Source organism: Sapajus apella, unplaced genomic scaffold (genome assembly GCF_009761245.1).
Source record: "Sapajus apella isolate SASKATOON/1434 unplaced genomic scaffold, GSC_monkey_1.0 scaffold392, whole genome shotgun sequence".
Classification (NCBI taxonomy): domain Eukaryota; kingdom Metazoa; phylum Chordata; class Mammalia; order Primates; family Cebidae; genus Sapajus; species Sapajus apella.
The window spans coordinates 36432-59224 of NW_022437329.1; the positions used below are offsets into that span (position 1 = coordinate 36432).

General features: G+C 41.3%; 1 protein-coding gene and 1 long non-coding RNA gene across 5 annotated transcripts; both read left to right on the forward strand.

Moving 5' to 3' along the window:
* The first annotated feature begins 312 nt into the window (after positions 1–312).
* Positions 313–2206, forward strand: LOC116545825 (patr class I histocompatibility antigen, A-126 alpha chain-like). Of its 4 annotated transcripts, none has more exons than XR_004266464.1 (4): positions 313–744; positions 865–981; positions 1318–1643; positions 1810–2206. XR_004266464.1 is itself a non-coding variant. In XM_032272271.1 (4 exons), exons 1-3 carry the CDS (start codon positions 603–605, stop codon positions 1433–1435), a joined length of 270 nt encoding a protein of 89 aa, XP_032128162.1. In that variant the 5' UTR covers positions 349–602; the 3' UTR covers positions 1436–1457; positions 1810–1861. The 4 variants fall into 4 exon arrangements, 2 of the variants coding, with proteins under 2 accessions (XP_032128162.1, XP_032128161.1); XR_004266465.1 differs by having other exon boundaries at positions 349–744; positions 1425–1643; XM_032272271.1 differs by having other exon boundaries at positions 349–744; positions 1425–1457; positions 1810–1861.
* A 9182-nt stretch (positions 2207–11388) lies between these two features.
* Positions 11389–12364, forward strand: LOC116545826. Its single transcript, XR_004266466.1, has 2 exons — positions 11389–11466; positions 11720–12364. It is a non-coding gene; the product is annotated as an uncharacterized LOC116545826 (long non-coding RNA).
* The last annotated feature ends 10429 nt before the right edge of the window (positions 12365–22793 follow it).

Here is a 22793-nt window from a genome sequence, read left to right on the forward strand (position 1 = left end):
TCCTCCTGGGTTTCCAGATCCTGTGCCAGAGAATGACTCTGAGGGACCGCCCTGCTCTCTAATACGATTAAGGGATGAAGTCTCTGAGGGAGTGGCGGTGAAGACAATCCCTGGAATACTGATCAGGGTTTCCCTTTGACCCCACAGCAGCCTGGGGCACCAAGCCATTTCCTCTCGGGCCTGGTTCTCTGCTTCACACTCAGGTGTGTGGGGGTCGGACTCCAGGTCCTCTGAGTCCCTTGGCCTCTACACAGGACAGGACCAGCAGTCTCTCCTCCTCCGCTGAGAGTAGAACTTTCCAAGGAATAGATTATCCCAGGTGCCTGTGTCCAGGCTGGTGTCTGGGTTCTGTACCCCCTTCACCACACCAGGTGTCCTCTTCATTCTCAGGATGATCACATGAGTGCTGCTGGAGTGTCCCATGAGGAATGCAAAGTGCCTGAATTTTCTGACTCTTCCCTTCAGATGCCCCCAAGACACATGTGACCCACCACCCCGTGTCTGACCATGAGGCCACCCTGAGGTGCTGGACCCTGGCCTTCTACCCTGCAGAGATCACACTGACTTGACAGCGGCGAGATGGGGAGGACCAGACCCAGGACATGGAGCTCGTAGAAACCAGGCCTGCAGGGGATGGAAACTTCCAGAAGTGGGCGGTTGTGGTGGTGTCTTCTGGAGAAGAGCAGAGATACACCTGCCATCTGCAGACCGAGGGGCTGCCCGAGCCCCTCACCCTGAACTGGGGTAAGGAGGAAGATGGGGGTATCATGTCTCTTAGGGAAAGCAGGAGCCTCTGGAGCCTTTCAGCGGGGTCAGGGCTGGGGCCTGGGCATCAGGGCCAGTCACCTTCCCCCCTTTTCCCAGAGCCGTCTTCCCAGCCCACCATCCCCATCGTGGGCATCGTTGCTGGCCTGGCTGTCCTTGGAGCTGTGATCACTGGAGCTGTGGTCGCTGCTGTGATATGGAGGAAGAAGAGCTCAGGTGAGGAAGGGGTTAGGAGTGGGGTCTGAGATTTATTGTCCCACTGAGAATTCCAAGCCCCAGGTAGAAGAGTGTGTTTCCTGGTTACTGGAAGCACCATCCACACTCATGAGCCTACCCAGCCTGGGCCCTGTGTGCCAGCATTTACTCTTTTGTAAAGCACCTATGACAATGAAGGACAGATTTATCTCCTTGATTACTGTGGTGATGGGGACCTGATCCCAGCAGTCACAGTCACAGGGGAACATCCCTGCTGAGGACAGTTCTTAGTAGAGCAGTTGGTCCAGGACCCACAGCTGCTTTCCTTGTTTTTCCTCATACTGCCCTGGTCTGCAGTCACACATTTCTGGAAACTTCTCTGGGGTCCAAGACTAGAAGGTTCCTCTAGGACCTCATGGCCCTGCCACCATCCTGGCCTCTCACAGAATATTTTTTTCCCACAGATAGAAAATGAGGGAGCTACTCTCAGGCAGCAAGTAAGTATGAAGGAGGCTGATCCCTGAGATCATTGGGATATTGTGGTCAGGAGCCCGTGGGGGAGCTCACCTAGCCCGCAATTCCTCCTTTAGCGGCATTTCCTGTAGGCTCGGACCAGGTTCTGGTTTTGTTCTATCCCAGGCAATGACAGGGCTCTGATGTGTCTCTCACAACACCTTGTAAACGTGAGACCCTGTGGACCCTGATGTGTGTGGGTATTGGGGAGAACAGTGTACACAGTTGTGCTATGGGGTTTGTTGGAGTGGGATGTATTGAACATGTGATGCGCTCTTTAAAGTGTCACCCCTCACTGTCACTGATACGAATTTGTTCATGAATATTTTTCTATAGTGTGAGACAGCTGCCTTGTGTGGGACTGAGAGGCAAGTTTTGTTCACACCTTTTTTCTTTGTGACTTCAAGAACCCTGGCTTCTCTTACTGCAAAGGCATCTGAATGTGTCTGTGTCTCTATAGGCATAATGTGAGGAGGTGGGGAGACCAGCCCAGCCCCGTGTCCACCATGACCCCCTTCCCCACGCTGACCTGCATTCCTTCCCCGTCACCTTTCCTGTTCCAGAGACTTGGGGCTGGGATGTCTCCATCTCTGTCTCAACTTTACGGTGCACTGAGCTGTAACTTCTTACTTTCCTATTAAAATTAGAATGTGAATGTAATTTACTTCTTGAAATTATTTCCATGAGACATTGATGGGTTAATTAAAGGAAAAGATTCCTGAAATTTGAGAGACTAAATGGAAGATCCAAGAACCTTCCACAGTCCACGTGCTTCTTGTGCTGATTTGTTGCAGGGGAGGCAGTAGATAGGGCTGTGCCCAGTGGGTGCGCAGACCACTGTGGCTTTATGTGGTCACTGCTTGACTGGGTCATCTTTGCTGCTCCATTGTCCTTGATCCTTCAGTAGAACCTTGTCTTACCACGACCTGTGATCACAGGGACTTAGATGTCACCTAGTGTGGTTCCTACACATAGACACCCTTGAGGTATCAAGAGACAAATTTTCAGACCCCTGTACTTCTTGCCCTCCTTCCATGTCTCTTTCCCAGATTGTATTTTCCAAATTTCCCCAATCTTCTTAAAGAAAGCAGATTCAGAAACTTGCAGTGAAGAGGGCTCCCATGGATTTTCATCGTAGGTAACTTTCTGTTGGAACTCTTCTGCTCTCTCTCCTACTCTTCTTCCTGCCTGAGTTGTAGTAATCCTAGTGCTGCCTCCAATCCAAACTCATGGATTTAAAAAGCAGAGTCTTAGATTCACATGTGGTTGGAAAATTGGATCCATAAGCCTAGGGTTATCTTTCCTGAAGAGAAAAATATGGCTGTGTGCTGCAGCGTGCAGGAGGGTTGGTGTGGGAGGAAGGGAGGGAGGGAGGGAGGGCACACACGCAGCCCTGGTGAGAAAAGCTCTGGCAGCACTGATGTCAGTGTGAGATGGTGTTGCTCTGTAGCTGCCACAAAACAGCATTTGGCCTGGGTCTACGTTAGTAAAGATATTGCCTTTAGAATAGGGAGGTGCCCTACAGTGATCATTCATTCAACTGACATTTGTTGTCTGCTAGGTATATCACTGCTTTTGCATTTAGAAAACATTTTAGTAAAAACAAGGATTTTCGACCTTGTGGTGTATGTGTTCTAGATGCAAGCTTATCCAACATGTGGCTCACAGGCTGCATGTGACCCAGGACAGCTTCAAATGTGAAGATGTTTTTGCTTATCTGTGGTGGCAGATATCATAAAAATTATGCACGTACTTTTTTTCATTTTTATGATTATTTTCTGCTGACCAGCTGTCATTAGTGTATTTTATGTGTAGCTCAAGACAATTCTTCTTCTTCCCATGTGGTTCAGGGAAGCCAAAAGACTGGACACCTCTGTAGGCAGATGATAGATACAGTATAAGCAGAGTAAGAGCAGAAAATGCTTGAGTTAGAAGGTGGCAAGTGCTGTGGGGCAGGTGACCCAGATTGTGGGCTGTGGGAACAGGGAGGTGGCTGCTGTGCTGGGTGGTCAGCATGGGCCTCGTGGCAAATGTGACCTTTAAGTGAAGATTTGAGGGATGTGAGGAGCTGTCCCCAAGGATGACTGGGAAAGCTCTTTTCAGGCAGGAACCTTCAGTGCAGATGCACTAGGGCAGGAAAGTGTCTGTGTTCCTGGAAGGAGGAAGAGGCCAGCAGGGCTGGACAGAGAGAAACTGAAATGAGGTCAGAGATGTGGCCACAGCAGGGAGGCCTGGCGGGTGTGGGAAGGGTTTTGACCTTTGCTGTGAATGACATGGGGAATTAGAGGACAGTTTTGAAAAGTGGGACATGGTGGGACTTATACTTTGAAAGCTTCTCTCTGGCTGCTGTGCTGAGAACACAATTGAGAGGTGGGGGACAAGTGAGGCAGTAGGGAAATGCTGGGGAAAGAGAGCAGTATTCCAGGATGGAGATGCTGGTTACCTTGACTGGGGTGTGAGCAGGGGAAATGGTGGGAAGTGATGGGATTCTGGGTGAATTTGAAGATGGGCTTCACAGCACTTGCTAATGGATTGCATCTGTGGTGTGAGAAAGAAGAATCAAGGACACCCGCAGTGTTGACTGAGTGAGTAGAAGGGTGGAGCTGCTGTCCGTGGAGATGGGAGACTCTGGCAGGAGCATACGGAGGAGAGGGCATCGCAGGCATTCAGTGGAGGAGACATCTACGAGGAGTGCGGGTGAGGGGCCCGGATGCCTCTGCAGCTACAGCTTCACCACCCAGTTACCCTCCTGCTTCCACCCCCTGTGTCTCAGAGCCAGAGCACTGATTCTCCGTGGGCTGTCTGCACAGGTAGATGGGAGTCAGGGAAGTTATGATCTGCTGTTGGTTATAATAAGTCACAGATTACTGTGCTTTCTCAGATAATTAAAGTAATAATAAAAGAATTTGTAACTAGAACACTTATTCAGAAGACTACAATAATGCAAATTTTTTATTCATCTAAAGACGGCAATAGAAGAAAATTTGTTGAACAAAAAAGAGATAATATTAGAAGGCAGCAAATGACAATGTACAGACTTAAACCCAATGAGGTCAACAATAACATTAAACATAAAGAACTGATACACTCCAATGACAAGACAAATAGTGCAGAGGGGGAAAAATAAGTCAATATATAAATAACTGTAGGCTGTTTACAAAAGCCATAATTTCAGCAGAAGATACAAAAAAGTTGAAAGGAAAAGGGTAGAAAATAAATACCAGACAAACATTCATGAAAACCACACGGAGATGCCATTTAGAAAAATTACATGATGTGAATCTCCTGAGACATAGACTACATGTAGACAGCTTACCATGTCTTTTTACTTTTTTTAAAGAAACATTGTCTGTTGCCCAGACTGAAATACCTCAATGTAACCTCAAACTTCTGGGCTGAAGCAATTCTCCTGCCTTAACCTTACAAATAGCTAGGACTACAGACATGTGCCAATACACCTGGCTAGAACGTCTCATTTTCTCATTTGATCTGGTGTGGTCAAGGAAGCCATGTCATGCCATGTATATGACTTACAGTAGGTGCACAACAAATATCAGAGGAATGAAGAAATAAAACCACTTAGTAATTCAAGCCATATCCACATGTACATTTTACAGATGAGGAACAACATTTCAAACAAATAACATATAATAAATTGATTTCCATCATCCATAGCAGAATCGAGAACGCATTCCCTGGGCGAAAGGAATCAGAGCTCTACTAGGGGTCATAGCAGGTACCACGCAAGTCAGATATGCTAGTTACTAGAACTGGAATTGATACATTTCAAGATATACTAAACAAAGAGTTTGGAAGAATTAACTGAATGCAGACATAAAGGAAGAAAATGCATTTGTTTAAAAGATGGATAGAATCTTTAAAGAAACAACTATTTTTAAAGTGGCCTTATGTGGACCAAAGCAGAGATGAGCTCAAGTGTCAGGTGGGAAAATGCCTGAGGAACGGCAGCTGCTAGACACAAGGGAGACCTCAAAATCCTGGGACATTTTCAGTTGTCATATGGGCATTGGTGGGAGAGAGGGAGTGGGGTGCTGCTGGTAAACCTCCCGCAATGCACGGGACAGCCCACTCCACAAGGACTCTTTGTCCCAAATGGTTAACAGTGCTGCTGCTGAGAAACCCGAGCCAGAAGTAAGTGCTGTAATGTCCTCACCGTTTCACAGATTTTGAAACTGAGGCACCAGGAGGAAAAGTGTCAGTAGGACCAGAGCTGCAGGTTGAATCCAGGCGGCCTGGCTGCAAAGTCTTGTCTTCCTGGTCAAGTCAAGGATCCAGTACCACAGACAACCCCGGCTGCACGGTGCTTTCATGGTCTGTGGACGCCCCCTGGTGTTGACACTAGGCCTGTGGCTAAATGAGCCTTGTGGGAAAAGGCAAAACCAGCTTTGGGTAGGGAGATACACCTTCAGGCCCTCCATATTTCAAGCCATGACTTACGCTCAGAAAAAATAATGTCTGCCCTAATTATCTCTCCAATCCTGCTTTCCCAGTCCTGGCCAGTGTCCTCCCTCGACTCCATTAACATCAGTACCTGCCAGACGCCCACCACCCACCACGTGAAGAGTGAAAAGGCCCCAGGACTAAAGGACAAGACTAGGTTCCATCCCAGCCATCCCTCCCATCCCAGAGCTCTAGTTCCGTGCCTGTAGTGCTTAGGCTGTTAACCTGGAGCCCAGGAACCCATGCTCCCATGACACTGCATGCAGAAGTGATGTTATGTGCACACGTGACTTCCTCACAGGACATTGAATAGTAATATTAACCAGATCAGGAGGGGAACAAGACACAATTCTTCCCCCAACATCTTCTGATCCTCTGAATTAAAGAAAGGTAGAGATCCAGGGAGGCCCTAGCTCCAAATCTTGTACCACTCCTAGTGACGTTCTGAAAAGAAGAGCAAGGTATTCACCCTGCTCTGGGGATACAGCAGAAAAGCAGAGTATTCATGGATTTCAAATTCCATTAAAGAAATATCATTTTTGCAAAATATCCAAGTCGCTTCTCTAAGCCCCATCCAGGAGCTCTAACAAACAACATCAGAAAAACAAAAGTCGGGCCCAGGTGCAACCATTGAAGCTATACAACTTTGTGAGAACTTCAGTTAGAAAGAAGGACAGTGCAATTTAGGGCTGCAGCAGAAAACCTCTACATCATATAGCGTTTTTCTCTTCATCATAAAGTTCCCCTGAAGGGACCTGCTTTCTTCAGCAATGCAGAGTGGGGCATTTCTGTGTAAAACAATACAATCTCCTTGGATTCCTTGATGTTGACATTTATTACTCACTGTCCGACTTTGTAGATGCCAACTTCACATTCAACATCTTTCAGTTAATTTTCTTACTCTGTCTAAGCAGAGAATTTGAAATTGTTTCTGAAGCAGAAAACCAGGGACTGGTTATGTGAGCTCTCACCCCGCCCTGTGGCTCTCTTATGCAATAAGCATAGAAATGGTGGGCCAACAGAATGTGTAGCAAGGTAAACATAAATCCTCCATTTCGACCTATGTTTGGCTTTTCTAGTGATGTTCTAGTCTTGCTGCAGTCTCAGCATTTCAATATTTATAATTTTACTTGAATTTTATTTTATAGGAAGTCATATACATTTATTTCTGCTGGGTTGTCAGTGAAAACCTTCTCGAAACAACTCTAGAGGAAAGACAGGTAAATAAATGCATGGTACTCCCATGTATTAGTGCTCAGTGCATCTTACAAATGGATCAGCCCCACTGCAACACATGGTGTTTTAAAAAATGGTGCTGGAAACCTGGATAGCCACATGCAAAAAATGATACTAGAGAAATTCTTGCCCTTCTATTACACCCTATACAAAAATTACGTCACAATGGCTTAAAGAACTAACCTTAAGAGTTAAACCTGTAAAACTCTTAAAAGAAAATGCTGAGGAAATCTTAGGGACATTAGAATTGGTAGTTGTTTCTTGGCAGGTAACAGGATAATAAAAGAAAAATGGCAAATTAGACTCTATCAAAATATAAAAACTTTTTTGCATCAAATGACACTATTAAGAGAGTGAAAAGAAAATGCACAGAATAGGAGGAAAATTTGCCAATCACGTATGTGATAAAGAATTAATATCCAGACTATGTAAAGAACTACAACTTAACAATAGCAAAGCAATCACATTCAAAAATTGGTAAAATGCATGAATACACAATTATCCAGAGAAGATACATGATAAGGACATAAAAAAAAGGAATTCCAAGAGGGGCATAACAAAATGCTCAGCTTCACTAGTCCAAGTACCGGAGAGGATGTGGAGAAAACGGAACATTTGTGCACTGCTGTTGAGAGTGAGCAATGGTGCAGCCACCACAGAAACAGTGTGATGCTTCCTCAAGAAAGTAAAAATAGAATTTCCATATGACCCAACAATTCCATTTTTTGGCATATACCCTCAAAAATTTAAAGTAGGTATGTACACAGGTAATTGTACACTCATGCTCATAGCAGGACTGTTCCCAATACCCAAACGGTGGATGCAACACAAGTGTCCGTCAGAGGATGACTAGCTAAACAACCCATGGTGCACATGCGCATGGAATATTATTTGGCCTTAAAAGTAAATAATATTTGGATTGGATGGAACCTTCAAAACACTCTAAGTGAAATAAGTCAGAAAAAGACAAATATGATTTTTCACTTGTATGAGGCAGCTAGAATAAGCAAATTCATAGAAACAGAAAGTAGAGTACAGGTTACCAGGGGCTGAGGGTAGGAACAATGGGCAGCTGTCATTTAACGGGTACAGTTTCTGTTGGGATGATGAAAATGCTCTGGAAATGCATATTGGTGTTTTTGTAACCACCACCAATTGTAAATGTACTTAATGCCAATGAATTGTACACTGAAAAAAATTGTTAGAAGGTAAATTGTGTGGTATGTATGTTTTGTCACAATTTAAAAAATATATATCAACACTAAATCCAATCACTTCTTACTCCTCTGCCGCTTCCACACCAAAACCATCCTCTCTAGGATAGTCAACTGGAAGGGGCTTTCAGCTAGGCTGCCTAGTGCCTCTCATGCCCATGGCCCAATGCTGATACAACAGACTAGTGTGCCTTTCAAATGAGAATTAGAGCATATCCTATGAACACTCCAGCTCCTTCCCTTCTTGGGCACAATGAAACCCCAGTTTCCCACCATTTCCTATGAGCTCCTTATCACAGGGCCCCCTATGGCCACTTTGGCCTCATACCATCACTCTCAGCCCAGTTCACTCGATTCCACTCACACCAGCCTCTTGTCTGCTCTGTCCTGTCTCTGCCACCTGCCCCTGCTGAGACTCCCACATGTACCTGCTCCCTAGGGATCCACATGGCTCACTCCTCACACCACTAATGTCTCTTTTCAAATGTCACGTGGTCAAGTTTTAGGAAAGGTCTTGTCCAGTGATCTCTGAAATCTATCCCCTTCCATTTCCACCTCTACTACCAGTCTTCCATCCTAGGCATATTTTCCTCAATGGCAATTATCAATGATACTATGACAGATTTTATTTGTTTATTGTCTGTTCCTTATTAGGATTACCAAGAAAGAAAGAACCAAGAGCATCTATAGATGATAGAAAGATAAATGATTGCCAGATAGATAGATAGATAGATAGATAGTTAGATAGGGGATTTATGGGGCTAATTAGCTCACACAATTACAGAAGCTGAGAAGTCGCACAACAGACTGTCTGCAAGCTGGAGAACTAGAAAATCCAATAGTGGGGCTCAGTCCAAGATCAAAGGCCCAAGGACCCAGAAGAGGGAGCAGGAGGATAAAGGGTCACACTGGTTCAAGACTCAGAATCCAAAGACCGTCGAACCCGTAATTTTGATGTCCAAGGCAGGAGAAGAAGGGTGTCCCAGCCTCAGCTCCAGAGACTAACAGAGAGAGAGAGACAGAGACAGAGACAAAGACAGAGGCAGAGATAAATTTGCCTTCTATCTGCCTTTCTGTTCTATCTGGGCCCCGATGTGATTGGACTGCAGCTGCCCACAGTGAGGGAGGATCTTCTTCACTAGGTCCACCCACTCACATGCCAATCATTTCCAGAAACACCCTCACAGACACAAGTTTAATACTTACCATTTGAATAGTATATAATTTATTTTTTTGAGACAGGGGCTCACTGGCTGGAGTGCAGGGGTGTTCAAGGCTCAATGCAGCCTGAATCTTCCAGGCTTAAGCAACTCTTCCACCTCAGCCAACTGAGTAACTGGGACTACAGGCATGCACTACCAAGCCTGGCTAATCCTTTTGTATTTTTTGTAGAAATAGAGTTTCTCCATGTTGCCCAGCCTGGCCTAAAACTCATGGGCTCAAGCAAGCTGCCTACCTCAGTCTCCCAAAATGCTGAGAGTGTAGGCATGAGCCACCATGCCCAACCTGAGTAGTCTATGAATTTTTAAAATCACAACCATAGGAGAATCTTTACATACAAACATGGTTGTCAAAATATTACTTATCAAAAGACAAAATGAAAGCAGATGGAGGTAAAAAAACAGGAACACTGGCCACATCTCCTTGTTGGAAATGGTATGCAGCTTGTAAATCTCGTAAACTCTATGCAGACTTTATGACATGGAAAACTACATGCATAATAATACTTTCAAAAAGCAACATTCAAAATAAACCACAACCACTCTGGGAGGCCAACATGGGTGGATCACTTGAGGTCAGGTGTTCAAGATCAGCCTGGCCAGCAAGTGAAACCCTATCTCTACTTAAAACACAGAATTAACCAGGCTTGGTAGCTCATATCTTGTCCCAGCTACTCGAAAGGGTAAGGCAGGAGAAACAATTGAACCCGGGATCCAGAGGTTGCAGTGAGCCAAGATCATGCCACTTCACTCCAGCACAGCAGACAGGAGCAAGACTCTATCAAATAAAAGATAACCCACAACTTATGAATGCAACTTTGTACAATGAAAGCATATATAAAATGTATATGTATATAGAAAAAAACAGAATGGAAATCAGCACCACTGCAAAAGACAGCTCCAGGGACCACCATTCACACTGCATTCCAGGAAGGTTTAATAATATAATAGCAGTGGTTCTTTTGAGGGGAGGCCTGGATGATATTTCTCTCTTCTCTGCATTTTATTTTCTTTAAAATTCAACCAGGCATTCATCTGTGCATTTTAAAGTCTTCTGTAATCAAATATATTTTCACATTTCTAGTGTAGAAACATATATTTTAACGTTCAAAATAAAACATTTGAAGTAAAATAACAATGAAAAGTCGCTGAACGCTGTGGCCAGCACCTGGAGTCCCAGCTACTCAGGAGGCTGAGGTGGGAGAATTGTTTGAGCTCAGGAGTTTGAGGCTATAATCACACCTGTGAATAGTGACTGCTCTCTAGCCTGGCAACATAGTGAGATCTCATCTTTAAAATAATAATAATAAAAAGATTTCAGATCTCCTGTCAATCTCAGCCTAAAACATATTTCTCATTGGAATTCCACATGGCAGAAATGCCTACTGATGGCTCTTTCAGAGAGTAAAAAAATATTTTTCCTCTAAAATCCGTGACTCATCCTTCTATTACAGTGTTCACCTGAGCAATGAAGTCAACACTAAAAATACCATCAGTTTATGGAATACTAATTATCTAATTCATAGATACATAGATTATAATTATGTACATTTACATTATATATATATATATATATATATGTGTGTGTGTGTATATATATAATTACCAGCACACCTGAGAGAGTGGGATTCTTCCCTTCCACAGTTGAAAATCTGAGTCCCTGAGAACCTAGGGGTTTCGTCTGGGTTCACTAAAAATGTTGGCCTTGAGAATTAAGACACACTCAGCTTCCTCTAGGCTCACCTGGGTTTCAGTCACACCAGTGGAGGCCCCACACCAGCAAGAGAGCAACTGAAAACCCTGGAAGCTTCACACTTGTAATGGTCCATGTCCAGTGGAATGCAGCTGAAGGAGGGGCCAAGGTAAGAATACAGTTCCTTCCTTCAGTTGGCGGTGGCAGATGAGTGAATCAGTCAGCTACACATGAGCTGTGTGGTGTTCCTAGAGATATCTTTAATTACTCTGCTGAGAACTCCACCCCACACGTATGAAAACTGTGTACTTATTGGCAAGCAGGATCCTCTTTAGGGAAGCAAAGCACTTTCCTAAGGCCAAACATTTTCTCTCCAAATGAGTTATTCTCATTGGATAATCTCTTACTCCCACTGAAATTAGCCCCAGAGTTGCATTTGAGCATTTGGATCCAAGACAGAAAGTCACTTTTGCGGCTGGGCCCGGCTGATCTTGGACAATGTCCTGAAAGAAGGCTTTCTACTGTAGAAGAACCAGGGTGAACTCTGGGTAGGAGATGACGTACTTAGAAGAAAAGACAGGCAGATTCTCAAACTCAGGACTTTACCATAAAAAAGACTTTGGAATATATTCCTCAGCCTCTTTTTTATTGTGATAAAATGTACATGACCACAAAAGTGTACATGAACACATGAACACTGTAACCATTTTAAATGTACATTGCAGTGACAATTAGTAGGTTCAAAATGTTATATAACCATCATCACTCCCCAGTTCCAGAATGTTTTTGTCACCTCAGGGGAAACGCTGCACCTATTAATCAATCACCCTCCATTTCCACCTGCCACCTGACCCTGTCACCACAAATCCACTTTCTTTCTCTATAGATTTGCTTCTTCTAAATATTTCGTAAAAATGGGTTAATAATTTATGTAGCCTTCTATACCTGGCTTCCTTCACTTATCATGTTTTCAAGATTCAGTAATGTTTTATCATGTGCCACTGCTTTATTATTTTTATGGCCAAATAATATTTTATTGTAGAAATAAACTATATGTTGTTTCTCCATTCATCAGTCGATGGACATTTTCTTTTAAATCAAATAGGAAAAACAAGAGAAGAATTAAACACACACACACACACACACACACACAGAGAGAGAGACACACACACATTGTAGGGTTGAGACAATCTCCCTCAGCTTTTTTTAACCTGTGAATGTCTTAATTTCTCCATTATTTCTGAAGGAGAGTGTTGCAGACATACAATTCTTGGCTGTCAGTCCTTTTACTTTCTTAACTTTAAATTTGTGATCCCAGTGCCTCCTGAGTCCCATGGTTTCTGACATAAACTTGCATGTTAATCTTATTGAGGATCCATTGTACCTGAAAAGTTCCTTCTCTGTTATTGCTTTCAACAAAGTCTGTTTGTTGTTGATGTTTGACTGGTTAATTATCATGTCTCTCAGTGTCGACGTTTAGAAATTTTCACTGCTTAAAATTTATCAAGTGTGTTGGTTGTACAGATTCATATTGTTCATCAAATTTGGGAGGTTTGGAGTTATTATTCCTCTGAAAAGCCATTCTTCTTTTGCTCCCTCCCTGCTTTCTTTGAAGACTCCCAAAGTGTATGTGCTTGGTGTCTCACAGATTTAAGTTCTATTCATTCTTCTCCATCATTTCATTCTTTCTGCACCTCAAACTGGATGATTTCAATTGTCTTATCTTTAACCTTGCTGACTCTTCATTCTGCATAGTGAAAGTTGCTTTTGATCTCCTTCAAATTCCTCTAGTGACTTTTTCATTTCAGTTATTGCACTTTTCAGCTTCAAAATTTCTACTTGGTCTCTTTTTAAACTTTCTGTCTTTTTATTGATGCTCTCTATTTGAGTTAACATAGTTCTTCTGATTTCCTTTAGATTTTTTGCCCATGGTTTTCTTTAGTTCTATGAACATAGTTAAGACTGTTGATTTAAAGTGATTTTCAGTAAGTATGTTCAATGGCTTTTCTCAGGAATAGTTTCTATTTCTCTTTTTCCTGAGAATGGATCTTACTGTTTAGTTTAATTGGACCCCTCATTTTTATTTTGAATACTATCATGTGGTAACTTTGGAAATCACATTTTCTAAACTATTTTTGTATAAACTGTATTCTGTATTGTGCGTAATCACAGAAATCTCTATTTTGTTAGCCCAGTTGTCAACTCATGATTTGACAGATATTTCCTTAAACATCTTTAGTCAAAAAAGAGGTGTGAACATAGGGCATTCTCAGGGGCTTTGTGAGCATGTGCTACATACTGGGGTCATGGAGGAGGGTATACACACTTCCAGGGATATGGAAGCTTTTCAAAACCCACATTCCCCATATTCCCCACCTCACTCACCCAGTTTTCCCTCCAGGCTTTTCTGTATGTCTATGACTTTCCTCATATAATAATTTTTGCCCCAACTGGGCAGCTGCTGGTTCACTGACATTTAAATGTTTTTATCAGGTGCCCTCTGCCTCTCTAAACTAAGGGAGTTATCAGTAGGGAAAATAAATGCAAAAGATCTACTTTTTTTTTTTTTTTTTTTTTTTTGGCAAGGTCTTGGTGTGAGGCCCAAGATGGAGTGCAGTGGCACGATCCTGGCTCTCTATAGCCTCAACCTCCTGGGCTTAAGCCATCCTCCCATCTCAGCCTCTTGAGTAGCTGAGACTACAGGCATGTGCCACCATACCCAGCTAATTTCTGTATTTTTTGTAGAGATGGGGTTTCACCATGTTGCCCAGGCTGGTGTCAAACTCCTGAGCTCAAGAAATACACACAGCTCAGCTTTCCAAAGTGCTGTGATTATAGATGTGAGTCACTATGCCCAGCCTACTGTAAGCCATTTCTTATCCTCCTTCATAGAGTCACCCAACAGGAAAAGACACACAATCATAATACTTTGAGAACATGGTTCACTTGGCTCCCTATGGCATAGGAACCCACTCTGGGTTCCCAGGCTGCTGTCTTCAAGATCACTGCAGACTTGGAGAGGGAGGAGTGAGTCAAGGGTAAGATATGGTGCCACAAAGCTCTGCTCCTGTGTTCCAGTACATTTTTCTGGACTTTCTAAGTTGCTATAAATCTTTGATGATTTTTCGGGGTTCCATTGCAGTTGATTCTTTATCAACTCAATCAGAATATCTAATGGTGAGTCCAGGAATCTGTGTTTTAACAGCTCTCCAAGAGAATTCTTTTATACAGATGTTTTACAAGCACATTGTCTCTGTGCAGGGCTGGCCTTTGGAGTTCTTATGCCACCATGTTCACTGATTTCAGTCCTCAGCCACTTTTGAACAGTGCATATGCAACACAATTTCTGCTAAGTACTTTCACAAAACTCATCCATATGGTAAACATTTATCAATTCTGGGTACTGTGCCTTGTGAAATTGAGTCTATGGAACTGAGTCTCAAGAAAAAGAATCAAACTTCCTTGGACTTCATAGAAGTCAAGAGTGAGGGTGCAAGGATAAATAAAGAAATTATAACACAACATGTTATGTATTTGACATGACCTTTTTCTTTGAAAGCCACATTATTAATATTTTATAATGACAGTACTGAGTTATATGTACCAATGACTACAAATTAAAATTTCTGTTCTCTTTCTCTTTCATTCTTTTATATTTCTCCATTCTTGTAGATATATTTAGATGGCTATTTTGGAGAGTGCAAACATTTCATTTATACAATAATGTTTTGTTTTACCTTTATTCATGAAAGAGAGATTTGCCAGCCTCAAGTTTTTAGTTTGACATTGGTTTTCTGTCAGATCTTTGATGATGATCTACCTTCTGGCTGCTGTGGCTGAGAGGGAAAAGTCAGTTACATTTTAACCTGGTTGTTTCTTAGATGATCTGTGTTTCTTCTGTGGCTACTTCAAAGATCTCTGCTTCTCTTTAACATGTGAAGTTCCAGTACAGTATGAGTAAATGTGGATCTCTTTTTATTCACAGTATTATGACACATTTGCTTAATGTCTTAAAATAACCTCTTTCTGGAATGCCTCTTTCCATTTACTCATTTCTCATCTTCTAGGAATTGAATTAGACTAATGTTAAACCTCATTTAGCCACCACATACACTGTGGAGCCCAAAATAATGGTCTCACAAATATGGCCAAGCCCTAAGACCCAGATCATTTAGACATGTTACTTTACACAGCAAAAGGGACTTTGCTGATATGATTAAGAGCATGGACTTCAGATGGAGAGATTATTTTGGATTACATGAGTGGCCCAGTGTGATTGCATAATTTCTTTAAAGTGGGGATGACTAAAGAAATATGGGTCAGATGGAGTGCTAAATTTCATCTAGAATAATTTCTTACACTAGTAAAATAACATCATCTCTATTTTTTATTCTTTAATTAAGCAGTAAAATGTATTAAAAGGTTTAAAATTTAAATATCTTTGCATTCTTGGGATATATATCTTGGCCAAGACAGTCTGTTTATAACACACTGGTTAATATTGTCTAGTAATATTTTTCTTAGAATTTCTTAGAATTTCACATCTAATTAATTAAAAGTAATTTTCCCATAATACCTTTTTCCTTCTTTGTTCCCCAACTAGTTTTGTGATCAATGTTACTCCTGCCTAATAAAGTGAATGTGTTGGCTTTCTCTATATTTCCCTATGCATCTTAAATATTTTATATAAGATCAGTATATACTTGATATAAGTTCTTTGAAGGTTTGGTAGAACTTACTTGTAAAACTGGATATGGTTAAAGGGAAATAGAATTTCCACAATGGTTTTAATTTCTTTACTTGTAAAAAGTTCATTGACATAATTTTTTCATAGTTTCAAAACTGTGTAAATCTCTACTATATCTGCAGAGGCACCTTTATCTGTCATAACACTTTTATTCAGAGTGAATATTGCCTGTTTTATGTCTGTGCTCAAACAAACATCTGATTTAGCTGACTGTGCCCTCAGCAGTGGCAGCTGCCAGGTCAGCCTTGGTGAATGGTGACTCAATTGCTGTGCCCATGCAGTGTCCATCCCAGCTACCATGGAGGCTTTGTGCAGGAAGTCCATTAGCAAGCCCTGTGTGGCTAAGTAGCAACAACCATCAAGCCATCCTGCCCACCTGGTTACAAGGAACCCCATCCTCTGAGAGACCCACTGGTGGGCATTCACATGGAAGCTCTATCTTCACATGCTCTGCCCATGGCAAGAAGACTCTGTGTTCCTCTCTCCTCCACCCTGCAGTTTTCCAACTTCATTTTCCGCAAGTTCCAGACTGACCAACAAAGCCATGATCCACTGTCCATGTTTCATTCATTCACGCACTGCTGGGACATCATGTCACACCCCCACCTCCCATGGGCCTGTTTGGGTCTTGACTCCTAGTTCCTGGCTCAAAAGCCATTTCCAAAGGTGTTCTGATGTCAGCTCCCAAGCCAACTGCTCTTGTTGTAGATTCTCCTCTTTAGATCTGAGTCATAGGCATTTATTTCCTGGTTTTTTAATAATTGCACTGGTTTTTTAAGTGAAGACTTTCTAAGGACTGTCAGCAAGAGATTCTATATTAGTTTAGAGAGAATTGTTTCAAAACACCAGAAATGTATAGTTGAATGAAGGACAACATGCATGGAGAAAGGTGGACAAACCACAAATTGGCCATGGGTTTTCACAAAGTGAACACTCAGGTAAACAGCACCCACATCAAGGAACAGCATTGCCAGCCTCCAGGAAGCATCCTAGGGTTCTGCTTGGTCACAAATCACTCTCTCTGACCCTAGAGCAGACACTGTCTTGATTTCTAATAGCATAAATGAGATGAGTCAGTTCTGGATACAGTAACTCTTATGTCCCACGTCTTGCTGTGTGTGGTCATAACCTGTACACTCCCATAGCTGTCAGGTGCTCCACTTTATAAATAGCTCACATTTCCTGTCTCTTCACTATTGATAGACATTTGTGTTACATCCAGATTTCTTCAAATTATGCTGCGATGAATAATACTTTCATATCTTTGGGCACACCAATGCATGCATTTATATGTATATATATCCAAGAGTGCAATTGCTGGGTCACAGGTTGTGGGATGCTTGGTTTAATCTCTCAAAAAGCAAGTCTCTATGAATAGGCCAATAGTAGAAGAGGATAAATCCCTTATTTTAGAAATTATTAAAATAATACTTGAGAAGAAATAGAAGACTGAGACCACAACTCTTTTGATATTTGTAATGAATTAACAGATCTAGCCATTGAAAAATAATGGCAATTTATATCACAAAAAAGGAAATAACCAGTATTAAACTCCTTCTCTTAATGAAAAACATTATATAATACCATCAAAACTCATGGGGAAAAAACTGAATAGATGCAAACCTCTATAACAACCTACAAATGCTTGAAAAGACAGATAATAGAGATACATATTAATCCATATCTTGGGGTACAATCCACAAAATGCAAACAACAGGAAACTCTCCCAGACAATATTAATTTCAAAGGGAGAACCTATAGAACAAATGGTAACAAAAAACATTTTAAAAAGTAAAACTAAACTATAATTATGGATGATGAAAATATAAAATAGAACAAAGAAGTGCTGACCATAAATTCAGAATGTGATTGATTTAATAGGGAAGAATTTATTATTAAGCTGGGGCAATTGACGGGGTTCTATGTCAGTTGACAAGCTTCTCTCCCTCTGATGGTTAACGGGTGTTTACCTTTGATTAAAGATCACCATTTTAAGATCTTTTTTCTTTTATGTTACCTGTGTTTGATTTTATGACAAGAAGGCTAATGAAGAAAAAAATTATGGGACATGGTTCCTGTCCTGCAGAAAGCCTCCTTCCATCCCACTCTCTGGACACTGAGCACATTGAACAACCAGCAGCCCCAGGACTCCATTGCATGCAATGAGGGCGACCTCATTTCTTTCTTTTATGTATATATACATATATATATTTTTTTTAATTGAAATTTAGGTTCTGGGGTGCATGTGCAAAACATGCAGGATTGTTGCATATGTACCTACATGGCAATGTGGTTTGCTGCCTCCATCCCCATCACCTATATCTGGCATTTCTCCCCATGTTATCCTTCCCCAACCTCCCTAACCCCCACTGTCCCTCCCCTATTCCCTCACAACAGACCCCAGTATATGATGTTCCCCTCCCTGTGTTCATGTGTTCTCATTGTTCAACACCCACCAATGAGTGAGAACATGCACTGTTTGATTATCTGTCCTTGTGTCAGTTTGCTGAGAATGATGGTTTCAAGATTCATCCATGTCCCTGCAAAGGACACAAGCTCATCGTTTTTTTATAGCTGCATAGTATTCTATGGTGTATATGTGCCATATTTTTCTTGTCCAGTCTATCATCAATGGGCATTTGGGTTGATTCTAGGTCTTTGCTATGGTAAACAGTGCCACAATGAACATACCTGTGCATGTGTCTTTATAATAGAATGATTTATAATCCCTTGGGTATATACCCAGTAATGAGATTGCTGGATCAAATGGAATTTCTATTTCTGGATCCTTAAGGAATCGCCACACTGTCTTCCACAATGGTTGAACTAATTTACACTCCCACCAATAGTGTAAAAGTGTTCCTATTTCTCCACATCCTCTCCAGCATCTGTTGTCTCCAGATTTGTTAGTGATTGCCATTCTAACTGGCACAAGATGGTATCTCAATGTGGTTTTGATTTGCATTTCTCTAATGATCAGTGATGATGAGCATTTTTTCATATGCTTTTTGGCCTCATACATGTCTTCTTTTGAAAAGTGTCTGTTCACATCCTTTGTCCACTTGTGAATGGGTTTGTTTGTTTTTTCTTGTAAATCTGTTTTAGTTCTTTGTAAATTCTGGATATTAGCCATTTGTCAGATGGGTAGATTGCAAAAAAATTTTTCCCGTTCTGTTGGTTGCTGGTTTACTCTAATGATTGTTTCTTTTGCTGGACAGAAGCTCTGGAGTTCAATTAGATCCCATTTGTCTATTTTGGCTTTTGTTGCCAATGCTTTTGGTGTTTTAGTCATGAAGTCCTCGCCTATGCCTATGTCCTCGATGGTTTTGCCTAGGTTTTCTTCCAGGGCTTTTATGGTGTTAGGTCTTATGTTTAAGTCTTTAATCTATCTGGAGTTAATTTTAGTGTAAGGTGTCAGGAAGGGGTCCAGTTTCTGCTTTCTGCACATGGCTAGCCAGTTTTCCCAACACCATTTATTAAACAGGGAATCCTTTTCCCATTGCTTGTTTTTGTCAGGTTTGTCAAAGATCAAATGGTTGTAGATGTGTGGCATTGCCTCCGAGGCCTCTGTTCTGTTCCATTGGTCTGTATCTGTTTTGGTATCAGTACCATACCATTTTGATTACTGTAGCCTTGTAGTATAGTTTGAAGTCAGGTAGCATGATGCCTCCAGCTTTGTTCTTTTTGCTTAGAATTGTCTTGGCTATGCAGGCTCTCTTTTGATTCCATATGAAGTTTAAGGTGGTTTTTTCCAGTACTGTGAAGAGGATCATAGGTTGCTTGATGGGGATAATGTTGAATCTATAAATTACTTTGGAAAGTATGGCCATTTTCACAATATTGATTCTTCCTAGCCATTAGCATGGAATGTTTCTCCATCTGTTTATCTGTATGTTTCCTCTCTTATTTCGTTGAGCAGTGGTTTGTAGTTCTACATGAAGAGGTCCTTTACATCCTTTGTTTGTTGTATTCTAGGTATTATATTCTCTTTGTAGCAATTGTGAATGAGAGCTTGCTCATGATTTGGCTCTCTTTAAGTCTGTTATTGGAGTATAGGAAAGCTTGTGATTTCTGCACACTGATTTTGTGTCCTGAGACTTTGCTGAACTTGCTTATCAGTTTCAGGAGATTTGGGGCTGAGATGATGGGGTCTTCTAAATATACAATCCCGTCATCTGCAAATAGAGACAATTTGACTTCCTCCTTTACTAACTGAATACCCTTTATTTCTTTTTCTTGCCTGATTGCTGTGGCTAGAACTTCCAATACTATATTGAATAGAAGTGGTGAGAGAGGGCATCCTTGTCTGGTGTCAGATTTCAAAGGGAGTGCTTCCAGTTTTTGCCCATTCAGTATGATATTGGCTGTGGGTTTGTCGTAAATAGCTTTTATTATTTTGAGATACATTCTGTTGATACCTAGTTTATTGAGAGTTTTTAGTATAAAGGGCTGTTGAATTTGGTTAAAGGCCTTGTCTGCATCTATTGAGATAATAATGTGCTTTTTTGTCTTTGGTTCTGTTTATGTGGAGGATTACATTTATAGACCTGCATATGTTGAAACAGCCTTGCATTCCCCTGATGAAGCCTATTTGATTGTGATGGATAAGCTTTTTGATGTGCTGTTGCAATCAGTTTGCCAGTATTTTATTGAAGATTTTTGCACCTATGTTCATCATGGATATTAGCCTGAAGTTTTCTTTTTTTGTTGAGTCTCTGCCAGGTTTTGGTATCAGGATGATGTTGGTCTCATAAAATCACTTGGGAAGGATTCCCTCTTTTTGGATTGTTTGGAATATTTCAGAAGGACTAGTACCATCTCGTCTTTGTATGTCTGGTAGAATTTGGCTGTGAACACATCTGGACCTGGGCTTTTATTGGTTGGTAGGCTATTAATTACTGCCTCAACTTCAGCCCTTGTTATTGGTCTATTCAGGGTTTTGACTTCTTCCTGATTTAGGCTTGGGAGGAGGCAAGTGTCCAGGAATTTATACATTTCTTCCAGCTTTACTGGTTTATGCGCATAGAGTTGTTTGTAGTAATCTCTGATGGTAGTTTGTATTTCTGTCGAATAGGTGGTAATATCCCCTGTATCATTTTTTATTGCATCTATTTGATTCTTCTCTCTTTTCTTTTTTATTAATTTGGCTAGAAGTCTGTCTATTTTGTTGATCTTTTCAAAAAAAAAGAGCTCCTGGATTTATTGATTTTTTGAAGGGTTTTTCGTGTCTGTATCTCCTTCCGTTCTGCTCTGATATTAGTTATTTCTTGTTCTGCTAGGTTTTGAGATTTTTGATCTTGCTCCTCTATCTCTTTCAATTTTGATGATGGGGTGTCAATTTTAGATCTTTCCTTGCTTCTCATGTGGGCATTTATTGCTACAAATTTTCTGCTAGACACTACTTTAAATGCATCCCAGAGATTCTGGTATGTTGTGTCTTCATTCTCATTGATTTCAAAGAACATCTTTATTTCTACCTTCATTTCATTGTTTATCCAGTTCACATTCAGGAGCCAGTTGTTTAGTTTCCATGAAGTTGTCCGGTTCTGAGTGAGTTTCTTAATTCTGAGTTCTAATTTCATTGCACTGTGGTCTGAGAGACTGTTTGTTATGATTTCCATTCTTTTGCGCTTGCCAAGGAGTGGTTTACTTCCAATTATGTGGAAAATTCTAGAGTAGGTGTGATGTGGTGCTGAGTAGAATGTATATTCTGTGGATTTGGGATGGAGATTCTTGTAGGTGTCCATTAGGTCCACTTGGTCCGGATCTGAGTTCAATTCCTGATATCTTTGTTAATTTTCTGTCTCCTTGATCTGTCTAATATTGACAGTGGAGTGTTAAAGTCTCCCACTATTATTGTGTGGGAGTCTAAGTCTCTTTGTCAGTCATTAAGAGATTGCTTTATGTATCTGGGTGCTCCTGTATTGGGTGCATATATATTTAGGATTGTTAGCTCTTCTTGTTGAATTGATCCTTTTACCATTATGTAATGCCCTTCTGTGTCTCTTTTGATCTTTGTTGGTTTAAAGTCTATTTTTTCAGACACTAGGATTGCAACTCCTGCTTTTTTTTTCTCTCTCCATTTGCTTGTTAAATAGTCCTCCAACCCTTTGTTTTTAGCCTATGTGTGTCCTTGCATGTGAGATGGGTTTCCTGGATACAGCTCATTGATGGGTTTTGACTCTTCATCCAATTTGTGAGTCTGTGTCTTTTGGTTGGGGCATTTAGCCCATTTACTTTTAAGGTTAATATTGTTATGTGTGAATTTGATCCTCCCATTTTGATGCTAGCTGGTTGTTTTGCCCATTATTGATGTAGTTTCTTCATTGTGTCGACTGTCTTTACTATTTGGTACATTTTTGGAGTGGCTGGTACTGGTTGATCCTTTCAGTGTTTAGTACTTCTTTCAGGAGCTCTGTAAAGCAGGCCTGGTGGTGGCGAAATCTCTCAACAATTACTTTCATAAAGGATTTTATTTCTCCTTCTCTTTTCAAGTTTACTTTGGCTGGATATGAAATTCTAGGTTGAAAGTTCTTTTCTTTAAGGATATTGAATATTAGCTCCCACTCTCTTCTGGCTTGTATGGTTCCTGCTGAGAGATCCGCTGTGAGTCTGATGGGCTTCCCTTTGTGGGTAACCTGACCTTTCTCTCTGGGTTCCCTTAGCATTTTTTCCCTCATTTCAACACTGGTGAATCTGATGATTATGTGCTTTGGGGTTGTTCTTTTTGAGGAATATCTTCGTGGTGT